Source organism: Schistocerca piceifrons, chromosome 4, assembly GCF_021461385.2.
Source record: "Schistocerca piceifrons isolate TAMUIC-IGC-003096 chromosome 4, iqSchPice1.1, whole genome shotgun sequence".
Classification (NCBI taxonomy): domain Eukaryota; kingdom Metazoa; phylum Arthropoda; class Insecta; order Orthoptera; family Acrididae; genus Schistocerca; species Schistocerca piceifrons.
Window position 1 is genome coordinate 569,726,084 of NC_060141.1, and position 17,530 is coordinate 569,743,613.

General features: G+C 42.6%; 1 protein-coding gene across 5 annotated transcripts in view; it reads right to left on the reverse strand.

Annotated features, from left to right (window-relative positions):
* The window catches only part of LOC124794689 (protein lingerer), a 121,131-nt gene that overhangs the window by 58,035 nt on the left and 45,566 nt on the right, over positions 1-17,530 (reverse strand). For 4 of the 5 annotated variants that reach the window (XM_047258243.1, XM_047258242.1, XM_047258240.1 and 1 more), the window contains exon 12: positions 6,618-6,806. In XM_047258243.1, coding sequence (XP_047114199.1) covers positions 6,618-6,806 — 189 coding nt within the window. The remainder of the gene's footprint in view (positions 1-6,617; positions 6,807-17,530) is intronic. The other variant, XM_047258241.1, reaches the window with a different exon arrangement.

Sequence of the window (17,530 nt, forward strand, 5' to 3'; positions counted from 1 at the left end):
GGAAGTTCTTATAATTGGGATAATTATCTCATATTTTTACTTTGAAATTCTAACAACAAACGATAAAAAGAATATACAATCCAAAACACTGTAATGCACAACACCAACTTTTTAAGGTTTCCAGTGGAGGAACAACTTGCTTGTTCAATTCTGCCTGTGAACCTTGGATCATAGCTTTAGAACCCAGTTTCTCTCTCTCTCTCTCTCTCTCTCTCTCTTTCTTTCTTTCGCGCGCGCGCGCGCGTGCGCTGCACACGCCATTTTGTGGTGAGAGTAGTGCTTTAAAGAAGGCAATTCTGCTTGATGAACAAGTTTTGTGGTGTTTAGAGGAATCTGAGTGAAGTCTGAGTTACTGTGTCATTCTTTATGCAAGGTGAATATACTGAAACTTGCTTGAAGTGTCAAGGCCAGGTCAAGTATTTAAAATGTATAAGAAATCTCATCTTACCAATATAAAGAGGCAAAAGGTGTTGAGATTAGGGTTGGGCCTGCAGTTGCAAACATCAGCTTGTCCCTAAGTGCATCTGAAGTAAAACTTGAGATAGTTGTCGTGCCAGGAGGAGCAAATCACGACATAAATGCAGGTTTCAGAATTGTCAATCTGGAATTCGTAGCAGAAGCACTTAGGAAAACCTGCAAGTGCTCTGTTTGTGGAGCAAATTTGAATATGGTGGATGATGGAAAGAGAGAAGGTTTGGTTTGTACACTACACATTTTATGTCAAACCAATGATGGTGACATACCATTCAAGACACCAAAGGGCAATAACAGAATGTATGAAGCCAATATGAGGTTTGCTTATGGACCAAGATGTGTAGGACTTGAAAGAGAGAATAGAAACCTTTTATGTGGCATGATTAAGATGCCTGGTTCTCCATTAAAATTTCCTGCAATGAGCACTATTCTCCTCAATGCAGTTGCAAATTTAAGTTAAAATGGCTCTGAGAACTATGGGACTTAACATCTGTGGTCATCAGTCCCCTAGAACTTAGAACTACTTAAACCTAACCAACCTAAGGATATCACACGCATCCATACCCGAGGTAGGATTCGAACCTGCGACCGTAGCAGTCATGCGGTTCCGGACTGATGCGCCCACAACTGCTCAGTCACCGCGGCCGGCGCAAATTTAAATGAAGAGAATATGAAAATGACAGTTCATATGGCTAATCAAGAAAATTCTGATGTGCAAATAAGTACCTGTTTCCTGTGACAGTTACTTGACGAAGAGGGGACAAAGCAATGCGTGGAGTTTCAAAAGTCATTAGTGCTGACCAGGAAAATTATTACACTTGCTGGTAATGTCCAAATATTGTTCAGCACGTTCATTACACAAGAAATTTAACAATGCAGCAAGTAACACAATTGCAAAAAGCATGCAAAGCTGTTTGTAGCAGGAATTATTTAGGCTCCAGTGGTGAGACGAAGCCGCAGGCATGAAACTCAATTTTACATAGGTCTCTGCAAAAAGTTTGGAGCGTAATACATAAAGTATTTAGGAGATGGAGTCTCTAGTGCTTTCAAGACTGTAGCTGAAAGTAGGCCTTATGGAAAAGACTACAGTACCAAAAAACTGGAATGCTTAGGCCATATTCAGAAGAGGATGGAGGGGCGATTCAGAAGACTTGTTGCACACAATAAAGGTAAACTGCAGGAGGATAGAAACCCGCTGGGAGAAAGGCTAACAAAGAAGGGAATCGACAGCGGGTATATTGCAATGAGGTGACAAAATCCATGGGATACTACCAATATGCACGTATACAAATTATGCTAGTATTACATACACAAATTATAAAAGGACAGTACTTTGACGGATCTGTCATTTGTACTCAATGACTCTTGCGAAAAGGCTTCCGATGGGATTATGCCCACACGACGGGAATTAACAGACTATGAATGCGGAATGGTAGTTGGAGCTAGACACAAGGGATATTCCATTTAGAAAATCATTAGAGAATTCAATATTCCGCAATCCACAATCTCGAGCATGTGCTGAGAATACCACATTTCAGGCATTATCTCTCACCACGCACAATGCAGTGGTAGACAGCCTTCACTTGACAAGCTAGAGCAACAGCATTTGCATAGAGTTGTAAGTTCCAACATAAAAGCAACAATGTCTGAAAAAACTGCAGAAATCACTGTGGGACATACAACAAACGTATTTGCTAGGACAGTGCAGTGAAACTTGGCGTTAATGGGCTATGGCAGCAGACAACCTAAGAGAGTGGCTTTGCTAACATCACGACATCCACAGCAGTGCCTTGCCTGGGCTCATGACCATATCAGTTGGCCCCCCAACAACTGGAAAACAGTGGCCTGGTCAGATGAGTCCCGATTTCAGTTGGTAAGAGCTGATGGTAGGGTTCAAGTATGGCACAGACTCAAGTTGTCATCAAGACACCACGCAATCTGGTGGCAGCTTGCTGGCTCCATAAAGGTGTGGGCTTTGTTTACTTGGAATGGATTACGTCCTCTGGCCCAGAGTTCCCGGTTAAAAACACACTTTCTCCTGGGTGAAAACAAACTTTTTCCCTGTTAGCTGACAGTATATTTTCTCTTGCAAATGTATAACTTATCAGTCCCTTGAATGTTTTATACACGGGTATAGAATTTCCCGGTGCTTTAGAAAACTAAACACAGGGGAAAAAAACATGTTTTGAGAAGATCTTTGATGTGCAGCAACATATATCCTGTATATTTTCATATTACTACAGTGTAAATTCAAATTCCACCAAACAGCGCATGTTACTTTCCAAAGCATTGAAATTGAGATTGTGATGCACTTTTGTAAGCTAGTTATAGCTCATGTCATGTGATTTCGCCAGTCATTGACAGTGGGTATTCAGAGCGTAGGACACTTGCTGTAGTCAGCCAATGGCAACATTACTGTTAAGTAGCGCGAACACACGAACAGAAAAAGTTAATGGTTTAAATTAATATACATAGTATTGCTACACGAAAAGCAAAGCTTTCACATATAATATTGGTCTAGAAGATTAATACGCTGCAAGAGAAGCTAAGCTTTCACATATGTTTTCTTTTGTGCGCGTATTACAATTTAAGAGGTATCACACAAATGTGCAGGTAAAATTTTTAATAACAATATATAAGTCTGATCTTCTGGGCTCATCTAAATGGCTTGTCACCGAAGAGTTGATTTTTAAATGAGAGTCAAATGCTCTGTGATTTAAGAAATTCATCATACATTCTCGCACATAGTTTAACTTGCGTAAAGGGAAATTTACTTTGATGGTAACGCTTTTCAAACCATCAGTCGGAATATTTTCCCGTGACCTGTTAGAAATAGGTTCGCTTCTGCAGTTGCCAGAGAGCGTCAGATGACAGGTGCCACCACGCTTGCGCAGCTACAATGTCGTAGGGAGACCGTGCGTTCGCACATCTAAAACATTAAAGGATCATACATTATGTCATTAAAGAAACAAGGCATCAGAGGATACTCCAAGAGCATCGGAATTTTTTGACCCATACTAAAATGTGCACTTTTAAAGTGCACGTTTGTATGTCCAGATTGCCAATGAAGTAGGCCACAACCTGATATTAAGCTTTTCAATGTGGTTTTTGGGATGTAAATTTTCATGGAGTACCAGTACTGTGTTATCTCATTTTTGGTTCTTCATTATGGCATAATGCCATACGTGCTAGAAGTTGAAAACATGCACTTGAAATGCAGCGAACAATGTGTGGAATTAAACACTTCATTTAGAATATATTGTCTGCCTCAGTGGAAAAGATTAATAAAAGAAAATTTCTTTAGCAAACCAACAAAAATAACTTAATTGTTCTGCAAGGCAATTAATGCTTGACTGTCAATGGTGGAAATAAAATAAAATCTGCAACTAACAACACATTTTAGCCTTCCATAATTATGCGAATGTATTTTAATTGACTTGATAGTTTTTGACAGTTCCCAGCCACAGAAATCTGTTTTGTATTTATTTGATGTGAGAGCAGTAAACGAAGAGGAAACAGCAAAGTCACTAAATGTAAACACGGGTCACTTCCCCACTATAACTCAGACTGCTCTGCACATCAGCCCCGGATCCAAGATATTTCAGAACCGCGGCAATACCCCGCTACTCCCTCGAGTGTTTGAGATAGGACGTCTAAAATTTTTAAAAAAATCAAATTTTCAAAAATATGTTCATTTGGTAGCACACATCGTTCTGAAGAATCTGATGCATAAAACGTGTGTTCGAGGAAATGTAAGACATGTTAATTGGTCGTAAGTGTGTCAAAATGCAGTGCCACACCTCTTCACACAGCATTCTCCTATTGCATGTCACTGTATTTCGTTCTGTGGAATTGAAATGTGTATATTTTGTAATGGATGCCATCAAACCATATTCCGGACAATGGAAATTAAAATGTCCTGTGGCATCTCTCCTGCTTACAGTCGGCTGGTTTGACATCCTGCCGACTCTTCAGAAAATTTGCATTCTTTATTCCATATCAGTTAACAACTTGCTGCTTTGTGTGACATAAAATTAAATATAGGATACATAAACCCAGTAACACATTTCTTCAATCCTTAGCTCCTAGGATTTTTTTGTCTCTAATCTTGCTACAGCTTTACATGGTGAGCTTTCCTTTCTGCGAAAAAAATCTATTACCTCATCAAAGTTTGTCAAACGTTTTGCTACATGAAAAATCGAAATGTCATTGTCTAATACTGAAAAATCTGTTAATACAAATAGGACCCAAGATTGGTGTAATTTCCCAATCTGATTACGTCTATTTTGTCACTGTCTGCTAGATAAATAAAATAGGCCTTTCCAATACTGCAACAGTAGTAACACACACCAAATAAGATAGACTGTTTTGGCGCAAACAGTCTTTTTTGTAACGTCAGACTATAATTCACAAAGCACCAATATCAAATGCCTATTGGGCCTACTACAAGCAAAAAGCTTTACGTTACGAAATAGTTTCACACTTCATTCATATGCTCCAGTTTCTCAAGCATGAGATCGAAAAGTAGTACGAAATTTTTATACAAACTTGGAATCATCGTATTGTTCCATAATTTGTGTGATGTTCCAGTTTCTTCTCCTTCCTCGTTCTCACAAACAGTCTTGTTATCACTAATTCTGTAACTATTCCTGCCAATGTCAAAGCTTATTCGCAGGTTAATTTCACTAACTCTGCCAGAATCACCAGTTTACTTATCCCGCAATTATTCTCTGGTTAGGCATTGTTACATGTTCGTACAATGCATTTTCTGCGCTTCTTCCAGAATAGAACTTAAAGCAGCTGCTAGCTGGGGACTGCACAACTGGCCCTTACAAGTATAGCGATCTGGCCAGATATTTTCTGTCAAAATTTCATTTTCTTCGATACACCAAGAAGTTAATACATAATCTTTCTTGCCCATTAGTCATTTAATTCCACTCCTGTAGTCTGAATCTGTGGATTTCACTAGTAATTATAATAACACTCATTATTCACAAACCCAATCAATCACACAATCAGATAGCGGTTGGCATTCACCCGTTCAACCTTCCTCCGCTCAAGTCGTATAGCCCCTTTTGTCCGCAGGAAAGTTTGTTTCTACATGTGATGAGGATTCCCCTGACAGACACATCATGTACACTATGCACACATTCACAAATCAACTTACAATTAATTCAGAAATCAACTTAGAATGTGTTCAAAAATGTTCGAAAACTGACAAGGGATGTGTTTCAAAGTCATATGAATAATGAATAGACCAACGTGCGCTGGATGCTAGGCGCTTTGTGAAATGAGGTTTTCTCCCTCAAGAATATGAATTTGCCGCCGCCACCACCACCACCACCACCACCACCACCACCACAAAGATATAGCACAAGAAAATAAATAATAAAAGTCTGTCGTTGCAAACATGTTTTACTGTCAACTGCAACAGTACATTACAAACTACGTGCATTCCGTGGTATCAGGAATCTCCCCAAAAATTCTCAGTAACATTATGTGACACAAGGATAATGCTTTCGAACACGTGAAGACATTGCCATAGCAGTGACATGCAAGATATAATGGTTGGGTCATGGTGAGGCCACGAGTACTCAGTGTCTTCCACAGCATTGGCAGCGCGTGATGGATTCATTGGGAGACTGTTTTGATGGACTCTTTGGTGTCACAGGTCCGTGTTCCTGCCCTGTACTATTGTGTGCTGTTGTAACTGGCAGTAAAACATGTTTAAAAAAAACAAAATTTGCTATGTCTATTTTCTCATGCCATATCTTTATGGCGGTGTATGTATGTTCATCTATCTCCCTATACATAATGTTTACATTTGAACTAACCTTCCATTCCCGTATTTCAGATTTTTTAAAAATTCATTACCACTTTCAAGACAAAAAGCAGTTGTCATGACTTTTGCAATAACACTCATTTTTACACTGACCTGTGTTACTTTATGAGCATTACATTCCTCCAAATAGCAACTACAGACACCATCATATTCTGAGAGTGGAGAATCATGAATAAACAACAAAAGTGAGATGACACACAGCTGTTCAATTTTAAAACAGTCCCAAGTGACAGTAATTTTATGTGCATATCCAAAACTTGCACACTATTTTTACAGCAACAATATAACAATCACTCTGTACCTGTGAGTATGAGCTGGCAGCAGCCGGGTATGGGTTTGCAGCTGCAGCAGCCGCTGCGGCTGCTGCAGCAGCTGCAGCAGACTGACTGCTGTAACTGGTGCTGCTGCCTGCACTATTACTGCTGGAGGTGTAGCTCAGCTGGGGTGGTTGCTGATGCTGAGATGAATATGTAGTTGTCGATGATGTAACCTTAAACACAAACAAACTCTGCATGAAAACTCGTCCCATTGATTAATAAAAACACTTAACAGAATTAGGCAGAGCAGAATTATTGTCAGCATCTTGTATGAACAATGTATACGTATGAATGAAGATTGCTGACAGGCAAAATATTCTTATTTACAAAAATCTGACTGCAGCTCAGATACAAAGGGTTTGAAAGTCACTGGAAACTCTGCACCAATACAACAGTATTTATAGCCTTATAAGCAATTAATAATCAAGGGGCCACTGCCCATCTTTGGCCCAGCTATATAAATGAAGTATTAACCTATTGCTCAATTGTTTTGAATGCGCATTCGCCTACCCAGAGAGTAAGTATTTTAGGGTGCACTGGACGTAACATCTGTTTCTCGACTTTCATCCACGATGTACCACAATTTCACCAAATCTGTACACTGTTGAATACAGAATATGTAGCAAGAGTAATAATTAAGCAGAGCTAAATGAGAGTGGATGATGATGATGACGACGAACCCGGCATGGTCTTCAGTCCGAAGACTGGTTTGATGAAATTTTCCATTATACTACACACTTTGCAAACTTCTTCACCTCTCTAGAAATACTGTAATCTACATACAATTAACTGTACAATTTAAAACCGCTACACATCGCTCCATTACCAAATTTATTATTCATTGGTGCTGTACAATGTGTCCTACCTACAGACCACTTTCTTTCAAAGAGGATGTGCTCTTCTCTCTACAGTTCAACTATGTAGCCTGCCATAAGCTGTCTCATCAACCCATCAAATTGTCTGCATTATGCTGTTGCACTGTATTTCAAAAACTTCTACTTGCTCCTTGTCTGTACTCCTTATCACCCATGCTTCACTTCAGTATAAGGCTACACTCCTGACAAACATCTGAAAAGAATTCTTAACACTGGAATTTATATTCAGCATTAAAATACCTCTCTTTTTCAGAAATTAGTTTCTTGCTACTGGCAGTCTGCATTTTTTTTTTCAGCCATCAGTTATTTTGTTGCCCAGATAACAAAACTAATCTACTATGTTTGGTCTCTCATTTTCTAACCCAAGTCCATCAACATTGCCTGACTTAATTAAACTATATTCCACTACTATTGTTTTAGTTCTATTGATGTGTATTTTATAACCATATTTTCAACATAGTATTCATTCCATTCAACTGATCATCTAGATTTTTTGGCACCTCTGGTGTGGGGGGGGGGGGGGGGGGGGGGTGAGAAGGAGAAAGAAGTGACACTGCTGATGGTAACAGGGTGGAACCTGCAAGCAAAATCTTAAAATGGTTGAATACGTTGATAGTATGCAAAGTGAAGGAGAGGTATGATGCTGATTGAAAGGATGCTGAGGTATCTACTTACCAGAAGAACAAGCAAAGTGTGCACAATTAATATTCCATTGGCAGTATTTTTAATATCTATATAACTAGGCAGCAAATTCTGTAATATCACAAACATCACAAGGAATTTTAATAGGTCACTAGGCCAATTACTTAGACGGAAAACGTAAATGAGAACATAAGTGGTTAAAAAAGGGCAGTCCATCAGGAAATGGTGAATTGTCAAGAGGTTGAGGGCAATCGCATATAGTTGGGGGAGCACCACTTAACAAATGGTGATGGCTAAAAGACAGTGCCCAATACACAACCTAGCTAAAATGATCACCTCGTGGCAAGAGGGCTGAGAGGTAGTCATCCAAGCCACTGGGAGAGGCTTAATTCCCCAGAGCTTGTTTTGTGGTAAGATTCTATGGGACCGACCTGCTGAGGTCATTGGCCCCTAGGATTACAAACTAATTAATCTAACTTACTCCATGCGTGAGGGAAGACTCAAACCTTCAACGGGGTGGGGGGCGGGGTGGGGGGGGGGAGGGTGGGGGGGGGGGCAACACCACATAATCATCATAGAACTCCATCAAAAATGAGCAAGTGAAAGCTTTCCTGGACCCGTTGCACTAAGGGATGGATGGTATACAGCACACAGAGGCTCTGAAGTGCACTGAGAGAAAGTCTGAGCACATGACGCAATTGAAAAGCTGGTGTCTCCGGATGTACTCCGTGGCCTGATACAGTACAAATTGTCAGTGTCAATGACGAAGGCACACCTGACACTACGGTCAGTCGAAGAACCATCAGTGTACACAAACATACTATTTTGAAGTACCTTGTGAAGGTCGTGAATCTTGCGGTGATAGAGTGAGGCTGGAGTAGGGTCCTTAGGAAGCGAATGAAGGCCCAGATGAAAACGGGCCGCCGCACAAAGCTAAGGTGGTGAAGGGTTCACACCCATTGGGAGAGTTGCAGGTTGTGTTAAGTTAAGCTGCCAGAGCAAGAACAGAAAGTGAACTCCAGGAGGTAACACAGAAGAGGGATGTGCCCCATACTGGCGTTCGAAGGAGGTATAGGATGGATAGCCAAACATGGCAGACAAACAGAATGCATATCTGCTGAGGAGAAAGTCATGGCAGTGCAGCAGCAGCATTTCAGCAGCTTCTGCATACAGATTCACTACTGGGTTAGGGTAAAAGGCACCAGTGGCCGAACGTATGCCCCGATGGTTGATAGTATTGAGGCAGCGTACGAGGGATGGATGTGCAGATGCATAAACAAACACCCATAGCCTAGTTTCGAATTGACAAGGGACGGGTACAAACACCCATAGCCTAGTTTCGAATTGACAAGGGATAGGTACAAACTGAGAAGGGTGATCTGATTTGCTCCCCATGAAGTACTGCTGAGGACACGTATGACATTGAGGGACTACATACACTGGGCACACAGGTAATGCACATGGGAGGACCACAGAAGTTTCCTATCAAGCTTGAGGCACAGGAATTTCGTAGTGAACTGGGCTGGAAGAGCAACAGGCCCAAGATGTAAAGATGATGGAAGAAACCAACTGCACTGCCAGAAATTCGTACAAACTGTTTTGTCAGTGGAAAAGCAAAAGCCACTGTCGACGCTCCACAAGTAAAAGACAATTGAGACATCACTGAAGATGCCACCCAAGGAGATGAGTCTGCGGAGAACTGCAACAGATCACAAAATCGTCAACAAAAAGGAGCCAGAAATGCACAGTGGGAGACAGGCCATAATTGGGTTAATGGCAATAGCAAAGAGGACCATGCTCAGCATGAAACCCTGAGGCACACCATTTTCCTGGATAAAAGTGTCCAACAAGGCAGAACCCAAACGTACATTGAAAACTCTGTCTTTTACAAATCCTTGAAGTAAATGGGGCATGCAGCCATGGAAGCCACACATGTCGAGAGCACGGGGAATACCAGTCTTCCAGCACATGTCATAGGCTTTCTCCAAATTGAAAAACACGGCCAGTCTAGTATTTCCACAGAAAAATGGTCAACTGCAGAACGGTGCACCCTAAATCCACTCTGTGCAGTGGTTAGTGAATTGTGATACTCTAGCAACCATCCCAGCCGGACATGAATCATATGTTTCATCACGTTGCAAACATAGCTCATAAGACAAATGGAGCAATAACTAGAAGGAATTTGCTTGTCCTTACCAGGCTTAGGTATGGGTCTGCCAATGGCTTCACGCCAGCATCTGGGAAACCTGCCCTCTGCACAGATGCAATTGTATGTATAAAGGAGAAAGTGCTTGCCAGCAAGAGAAAGGTTCTGCATCATCTGAATGAACATCTTCTGGCCCTCGGGCGGAAGATCAGAACGAAGTGAGAGCATGACCTAGTAAAGGTGACACTGTAGCACTCCCGATTAAAGGCGACACTGTAGCAATCCCAATTCTGAGAAGAGAAGGGTATCACCTGAGCCTCTTCCACTTGTTTCCTATGGAGGAAGGCAGGGTGATAGTGGCTGGAGCTCGAAATCTTCGCAAAAAAGAGACCCAAGGTGTTGGAGATAGCAATAGGGTCCACTATGACATCATCTGCTACGGTCAGGCTGGAAACTGAGGAATGGACCTTGGTCCCAGAGAGCTGTAGGAGGTTGGCCCACATGATGGAAGAGGGAGGGGGAACTGTTAAAAGAACTAGTAAAGAAAATCCAGCTGGCCTTTCTTCTATCCCGAAGAAAGTGACAACACTGTGCATGTAACTGTTTATAATGAATACCGTTTGCCATCGTAGGATGAATGTTAAAAATATAGAGCACATATCCACGTGTGAATTGCGCGATGGCACACCTCAGTCCCCCAAGGGACCACGACACGGCACAGTAAAGAGGAAATGCAAAGAATTGAACGTTCTACAGCGGCAAGGATAAACGTTTGTAAGATATTCTACCTGGTCATCACAACTGGGGAAAGTTCGTCACAGGTCGCCAGGGAGGAGCAAAGCCCCCAGCCGGCCTTAGAAAGCTGCTATTTGAATGTGTGTGTAGATTGGGTAGGAGTCAGCAAACGGATAGCACACAGGAAATGGTCGCTCAAGCACGCATCGGAGATAACGGACCACCTGAGACGATGGGCAAGCTGGGTAGTGCAGAAGGAGAGGTCTAAACCTGAATATGTGCCCATAGAGTGAAAGGAACATGGGTGCTCCGGTGTTAAGGCAGATGAGGTTAAACTGAATGTCAGCCAAGAGGGTACCTCTGTGACAGGTGCTGGGAGAGACCCAAAGGGGATGATTTGCATTAAAGTCACTGAGCAGCAGAAAGGGGTGAGGGAGTTGCCCAATAATCTGGATACAGTCTGCCCTGGTGACACCGAATGATGGAGGGATGTAAACGATACAAAGCAGAAAGGTCAAGTGAGGAAGGAAAATGTGGACTGCAACAGCTGAAGCCAGGTAGTCAGGGAGAGAGAGTTGACTATGAATGTCATCCCAGATGAGGAGCATAAAACCTCCATGAGATGGAAAGCTGGCCTCGGCGGGTAGGTCAAAGTGGACCGGGAAGAAATGTGAGAGCTCAAAGCACTCATGAGGATGCAATTTTGTTTCCTGGAGCAGAGAACAAGAGGATGCTGCAATTCCAAGAGCATCCATAAGTGCTCTTTGTTGGATCGAAGGCCGTGAACATCCCATTGGAGTAGCGTCATGACAAGGAAAAGAAAGGATAGAAAAAATGAAGCTGTTTCACCTCGGTGAATGCCGAGTGTCGGCCTTCGAAGAGTCACTGCTGTAGGGTGCAGAGGCTGGAGGATCCTGCTCCATGAGATCTATAGAGGCACTGGCATTCACCTTCTGTCAGTCTGTGGAATCCAGGGCAGAAGAATGGGTGGCAGTGCGCACTGGTGAACGGAAGTCGGCCGGGTGAGAGTATCACATGGTGACACCGTCAAAGAGGATCTCTGAGTCAGTGAACGAGAAGACCTTTTGCCAGTGTTTGATTTCTTGGAGCCTTTCTGGCTGGCAGAGGAAGACTCAGATGTTTGTTGGCTGGAAGGACGTAATAAATCTTCGTGGAAGTATTCTTCTCTCCTTTCCGGCCTGCTTATTGTGTAGAAGGTTACTTTGCCCCGTGGGGCAGAAGTCTGGTGACTTGTTGCACAGATGGAGTGGGAGACAGGAATGCTACCATGACACTGGCGATTTTACAACCACAGTGCTGAATTTGAGGTCGCATGTCTGCATGGCCATGTCCTTCATGAGCAAGATGTAGCAGGAACAGTACTGTTTAAGTGCCGGATGGTAGAATGCAGTTTCCTACTAGCCAACAACTAGATACAGTGGGGAGAAGGGGGGCAGACAATTGCCCTCGTGAGCATCCCTACCACAAGTTACACATCTGGCCAGCTGTCGACAGGACATTTGAGTTTGGGTGTAACAATGTCACTACTAGGAGTGCATCAGATTCGTAATGTACGGTGGGACTATGATAACTTCATAGCCTGCTTTGATCTTTGATGGAAGCACCACAATCAAAAGAAAGAAAAACAGGGCTTCTAGGCACTAACAATGCATCAACCTTTTTCATCACCCGATGGACTGCAAAAAAATGTGTGTGAAATCTTATGGGACTTAACTGCTAAGGTCATCAGTCCCTAAGCTTACACACTACTTAACCTAAATTATCCTAAGGACAAACACACACACACCCATGCCCGAGGGAGGACTCGAACCTCCACCGGGACCAGCCGCACAGTCCATGACTGCAGCGCCTTAGACCGCTCGGCTAATCCCATGCGGCGATGGACTGCAACAACATACTGATCAGAGATGTATGTTTGGTTTCTGCAGGAGTCAGACCTTTGAGCAGTGTAGTGTAAATAACACCAGGGGAAGAATTCAGCATTCGACGGGCCTCAACACCAACATGATAGCCATGGAGGAGAGAAATTGCAAGCAACTACTCAGGCAATCACCCCTCCCTCGACCTGGCTTGTACGTGCGAAACCTCCCTTTGCCCCGAGGCTTGGAATTACGCGTTATTCAGTCACCTCTTACACATCAGATGCATGGGTTGGCTTTTAGGAGTGCACATGGAGGAAGAAGAAAAGGAGGAACCTCAAATGCTGAAGTGGAGGAAGGATAGAAGAAAGGGAACGAACAAAGGAAGAAGGAACAAAAAACAATGGAGAGACTGTTCTGATATTGGCTACTGAAAATGAAGAACACATTTCCAAAAACATCCCAGACATGTTCCTCAAGGAATAGCTAGAGGACAGACATGCAACAAATAAGGGAAAAGACGCTGCAAAGGTGGGGACTCATGGTAGCCAAGCACAAACCCGCCATTAGGTCTCCAGTCACCCACCATCTCTGAATGTCTCACCATCCAGTCACAGAGGAGCATTCCCCCTCGTAACTCAGTATCATCCACGACTGTAGCAACCAAATCACATTATTTGTCAAGGATCTGACTACCTTTCCTTGTGCCCTGAAATGAGAAAGGTCCTGCCCCCTATCCTTCCCACCTCTCCTACAAAATATTCCGCCATCCACCGAACCTACACAATATCCCATCGCTCATAGCCTTGTAACAGACATAGATGCAAGACCTGTCCCATATACCCTTCCATCATCACCTACTCCAGTCCATTCACAAGATTCACCTATCCCATCGAAGGCAAGGCTACCTGTGAAACCAGTCATGTGATCTAAAGGCTAAGTTGCAACTACTGTGCTGCAGCCTACATGGGCATGACAACTAACAAGCTCACTGTCCGCATGAATGGACACTGACAAACTGTGGCCACAAATAGCTGAATCACCCCGTTGCACAGCACCCCACTTGACATGGCGTTCTTCATTTCAATGACTGCTTTACATCCTGTGCCATCGGGAACCTCCCCACCAACACCAGTTTTTCTGAACTGCGCAGATGAGAACTCCCCTGCAATATCATATCACATGTTCCCGTATCCCTCCTGGCCTCAACCTTCGTCGGTCACTGTCCTTACCCATCTAGCCCCTTCCCCATTACCATTCCAACAATACACTGCCTTCTATTCCACCAACGCACCCACAGTCTTTTTACTTCTCTTGTTTTCCAGTATCTCTCCACCCCCTTCCCGCCCTTCATCTAACCTCCCAACTGCACCCAGTTGCCCTACCATCTCTCCACTTCATCCCTGTACATTCCCACAAGCAGCACTTTACCATTCCCCATCCCTAACTTGCTATCCCTCCCCCACCCCCACCAGCCTCCTCCTCACCCCCATCACCCAGTTGCCCCTCCCATTATGTGCTATGTGCTGCTGCTCCCAGTCTGGCCTCAGCAGCTAGACAATGTGGACAAGTGTGTGTGTGTGTGTGTGTGTGTGTGTGTGTGTGTGTGTGTGTGTGTGCGCGTGCGCGTGCGCGCATTGTCTATTTCCGAAGTAGACCCTACTAGCCAAAAACTCACTTCCTGACAATTTTTCTGTTGTGCCTACCTGCTCAGCGTCTCCTCTATATGGCGAGTAGCAACTACCCTTTTCATAATATTGTTACCTTTTTTAAATAAATAGAGAGCCAGGTTATTCCAGCATTAGCTCTTAGAGGTATAGTTTGTTTACATAATGCTTCTTATCGAAACAAGCAGGACAATTAATTACCTTCCTTTAGTTCACTAAAAAGTATAATCAGGTCCTGGCTGAGCAGTAATCATATACATTATGAGCCAGATTTAAGAAAAATCTAACTTTGGTGCTCCGTAATAAATGCCAAAGCGCCTGTTTTTCATTGACAAAATTTTCCAAAAAAATGGATTTGTTCCCTCTAACTGGCCATACCATCTATATGCAGCTCATCTTCAATCTTACACAGAGTAACATCCATAGATGCACAAGGGTCATTGAAATATAAACTAGAACTTTGTTCGTTTGGCTAGCAAAGTGGCAAGAGCAACACGATGCAAAAATGAATTATTTGTGGGCTACTGGAAATGCCTTGCACACAGCCAACATGCTCAATTCCACCACATCAGTATCGCTATGAGTGAACAGGAAATACCAAATTTCTTTTTTGCCAACACAGGTGCAAAATCAAGAAGCATTTTGGAGAATCTCCAAGAACAGCTTGGCGATGCTACGATGAGAAGAATCTAGGTGTTCAATTAGGCCAAGAAGTTCTGAAATAGTCATGATAATGTTGAAAATCAACCCACAATCATCATCTGGCAACCACAGTAAATGAAGTCAATATGTGGAAGACCACTGCCAAATCACTGTTGATGAGATTGCATCATAGGTGGTGGGTGTTTACTGCAGGAAGTGTCCATACCATTTTATCACACACACTTTCGTAAGGAAAAATACCGACAAGATGGGTTAAATAACTTATCACCGACCCACAAAAGAGTGAGCAGAAAGGTATCTGTCAATGAGGTCTGAATTGTTTTGAAAAACAAGAGCCTTTTCTGGACCATATTGTTCTCTGTGATTAAATGTGGGTCCATCATTGTAACCCGTAGAACAAGAGGATGAGCATAGCATCTAGGAAAGTTGGAGAAGAGGCACCAATTAAGGCCAAGAATTGACTGTCAGCCAGGAAAGATTTGACAGCTGTTTTGGGTATTGGTGCTCGACTACATGCATGAAAGAAAGACAGTAAATACGGTCTACTACTACAAGCTTCTGTATGATGACAAGATCACTTATCGCAACAAATGACACAAGCAACTAATTGATATTGTCCTCCCTGTGCAAGGATATGCAAGGTAACATGAAAAGCGCACTAAATTGCACTTCCAGTTTCTTGGACAACTACCTCACTAACAAGATTAGTCTCCACGTGACAATGGCCCTAGGAGTGAAAGTTCTGAAGACTACATCACAATCAAACAGTACATGTGCATTTGGCTACTGGGCAGCCAATTTGTTTCTTCCATGAAAGGATCTGACAGAATCCTGTGTAATGATGAAAATTTATCTGTTGAGTAACTATTTAGAAAAATATAGCACAGCATTTTTATTGGTATGAATCAGCAATAAAGCTGGGTTACAATATTCTGGTTTATACATGAATGATCCTCATAATATGTTAAGCATCTTACTCTCCGATGTAGTGTTTTTGCTGTTGTACCATGAAAAGACTGGAAACGTTCTGTGTCGTGTTAAAAAACTGATGATAACTGGAGGAGAGTTCTTTGAGGCTCAATAAAACTGAAAAATGTGGTAATGATATTCCACACAGATTCAAGTGTTGAGATGAAATGTTATCGTGACACTGTACTCTTTCCCCAAGGGTATCTTTTCAGGGCAGCATTTGGCTCTGACTTCATTTTTATGGATGGCAATCTGCAACTGCATCCAACAGTGCAAATGGAGCAGTTCTTTGAAGAAGAGGATATTCAGTGAATGATCTGCCTGCCCATTCCGCTGACTTAAATACCATTTAGTATGTGTGGGAAGCATTGGGGAGACGTATTTTAGAACATTCATGTCCAGGTGAACGAACGACAATCCAGCAGTTGTCAGCTGCACCAGTGGTGGAATGGAATGGCCTACCACAGGAACTCCTTACCAACCTTATGGTCAGTACTGTAGCTTTTTGCAGAGCACCCACTGCCCTCCATGGTGATCACACACCCTATTTAGAATCGCATCCCATCATTTGTAATGTCAACGGGATGACAACGAAATGTGGTGACTCCTGTTCAATTATTGTCTTCGAATAGACTTGTCATTTCCGCTTATCTCATTGTGTATTTCTTTCATCTCCTTGCACATTTCTTTTGGTTATCTTCTATACTATACCATAGCAGTTTTATGCCTGGTCCAGGTTTCATCAAGTTACGTTACTTGTCAGCGACACATCATGTGAAAATTACTTTCGTCCTTAAGTTTCCCACACCAGTATATAATGCACATCCTGTTCCTGCTCTTTCTACTCAAAAGCAATAAGTGACTCCTGTACCTCCAGCAAGAGCTCAGTCAACATCATAATGGGAATTAATATATAGAAGCATAGCATTTGATACCGTTCTACTTTTAGGAGTGTACAGTATACTATAGTCTGTCTAAAATTACTTCAGGATTGACAGCGAGGACAGAAGTGGTAGTGGGGAAAGTCCACTTGGCAGGCTCAGGCCAGTTTCTGCTGATACCACATTACCTACAGCAGCAGCAAACCCTTTAAGCTGCCACATTTTCACCCTACACAACAACACTTCCTGTTTCCAGTGAGCTTCAGTAGCAATCGGCTAGCTGTCCTATGCAATCAGTGCACCCGGTGACTTTCCGTGCATTTGTTTTCACAGTTGCAGGAGTTATTCTTTTATTTGTTGTTACTGTTATTTGTTGTGTGGACTCAACAATGTTAGCACAAAGTTCCTTAAAAGTTGTAAGTGGAAAAACTTGACACCA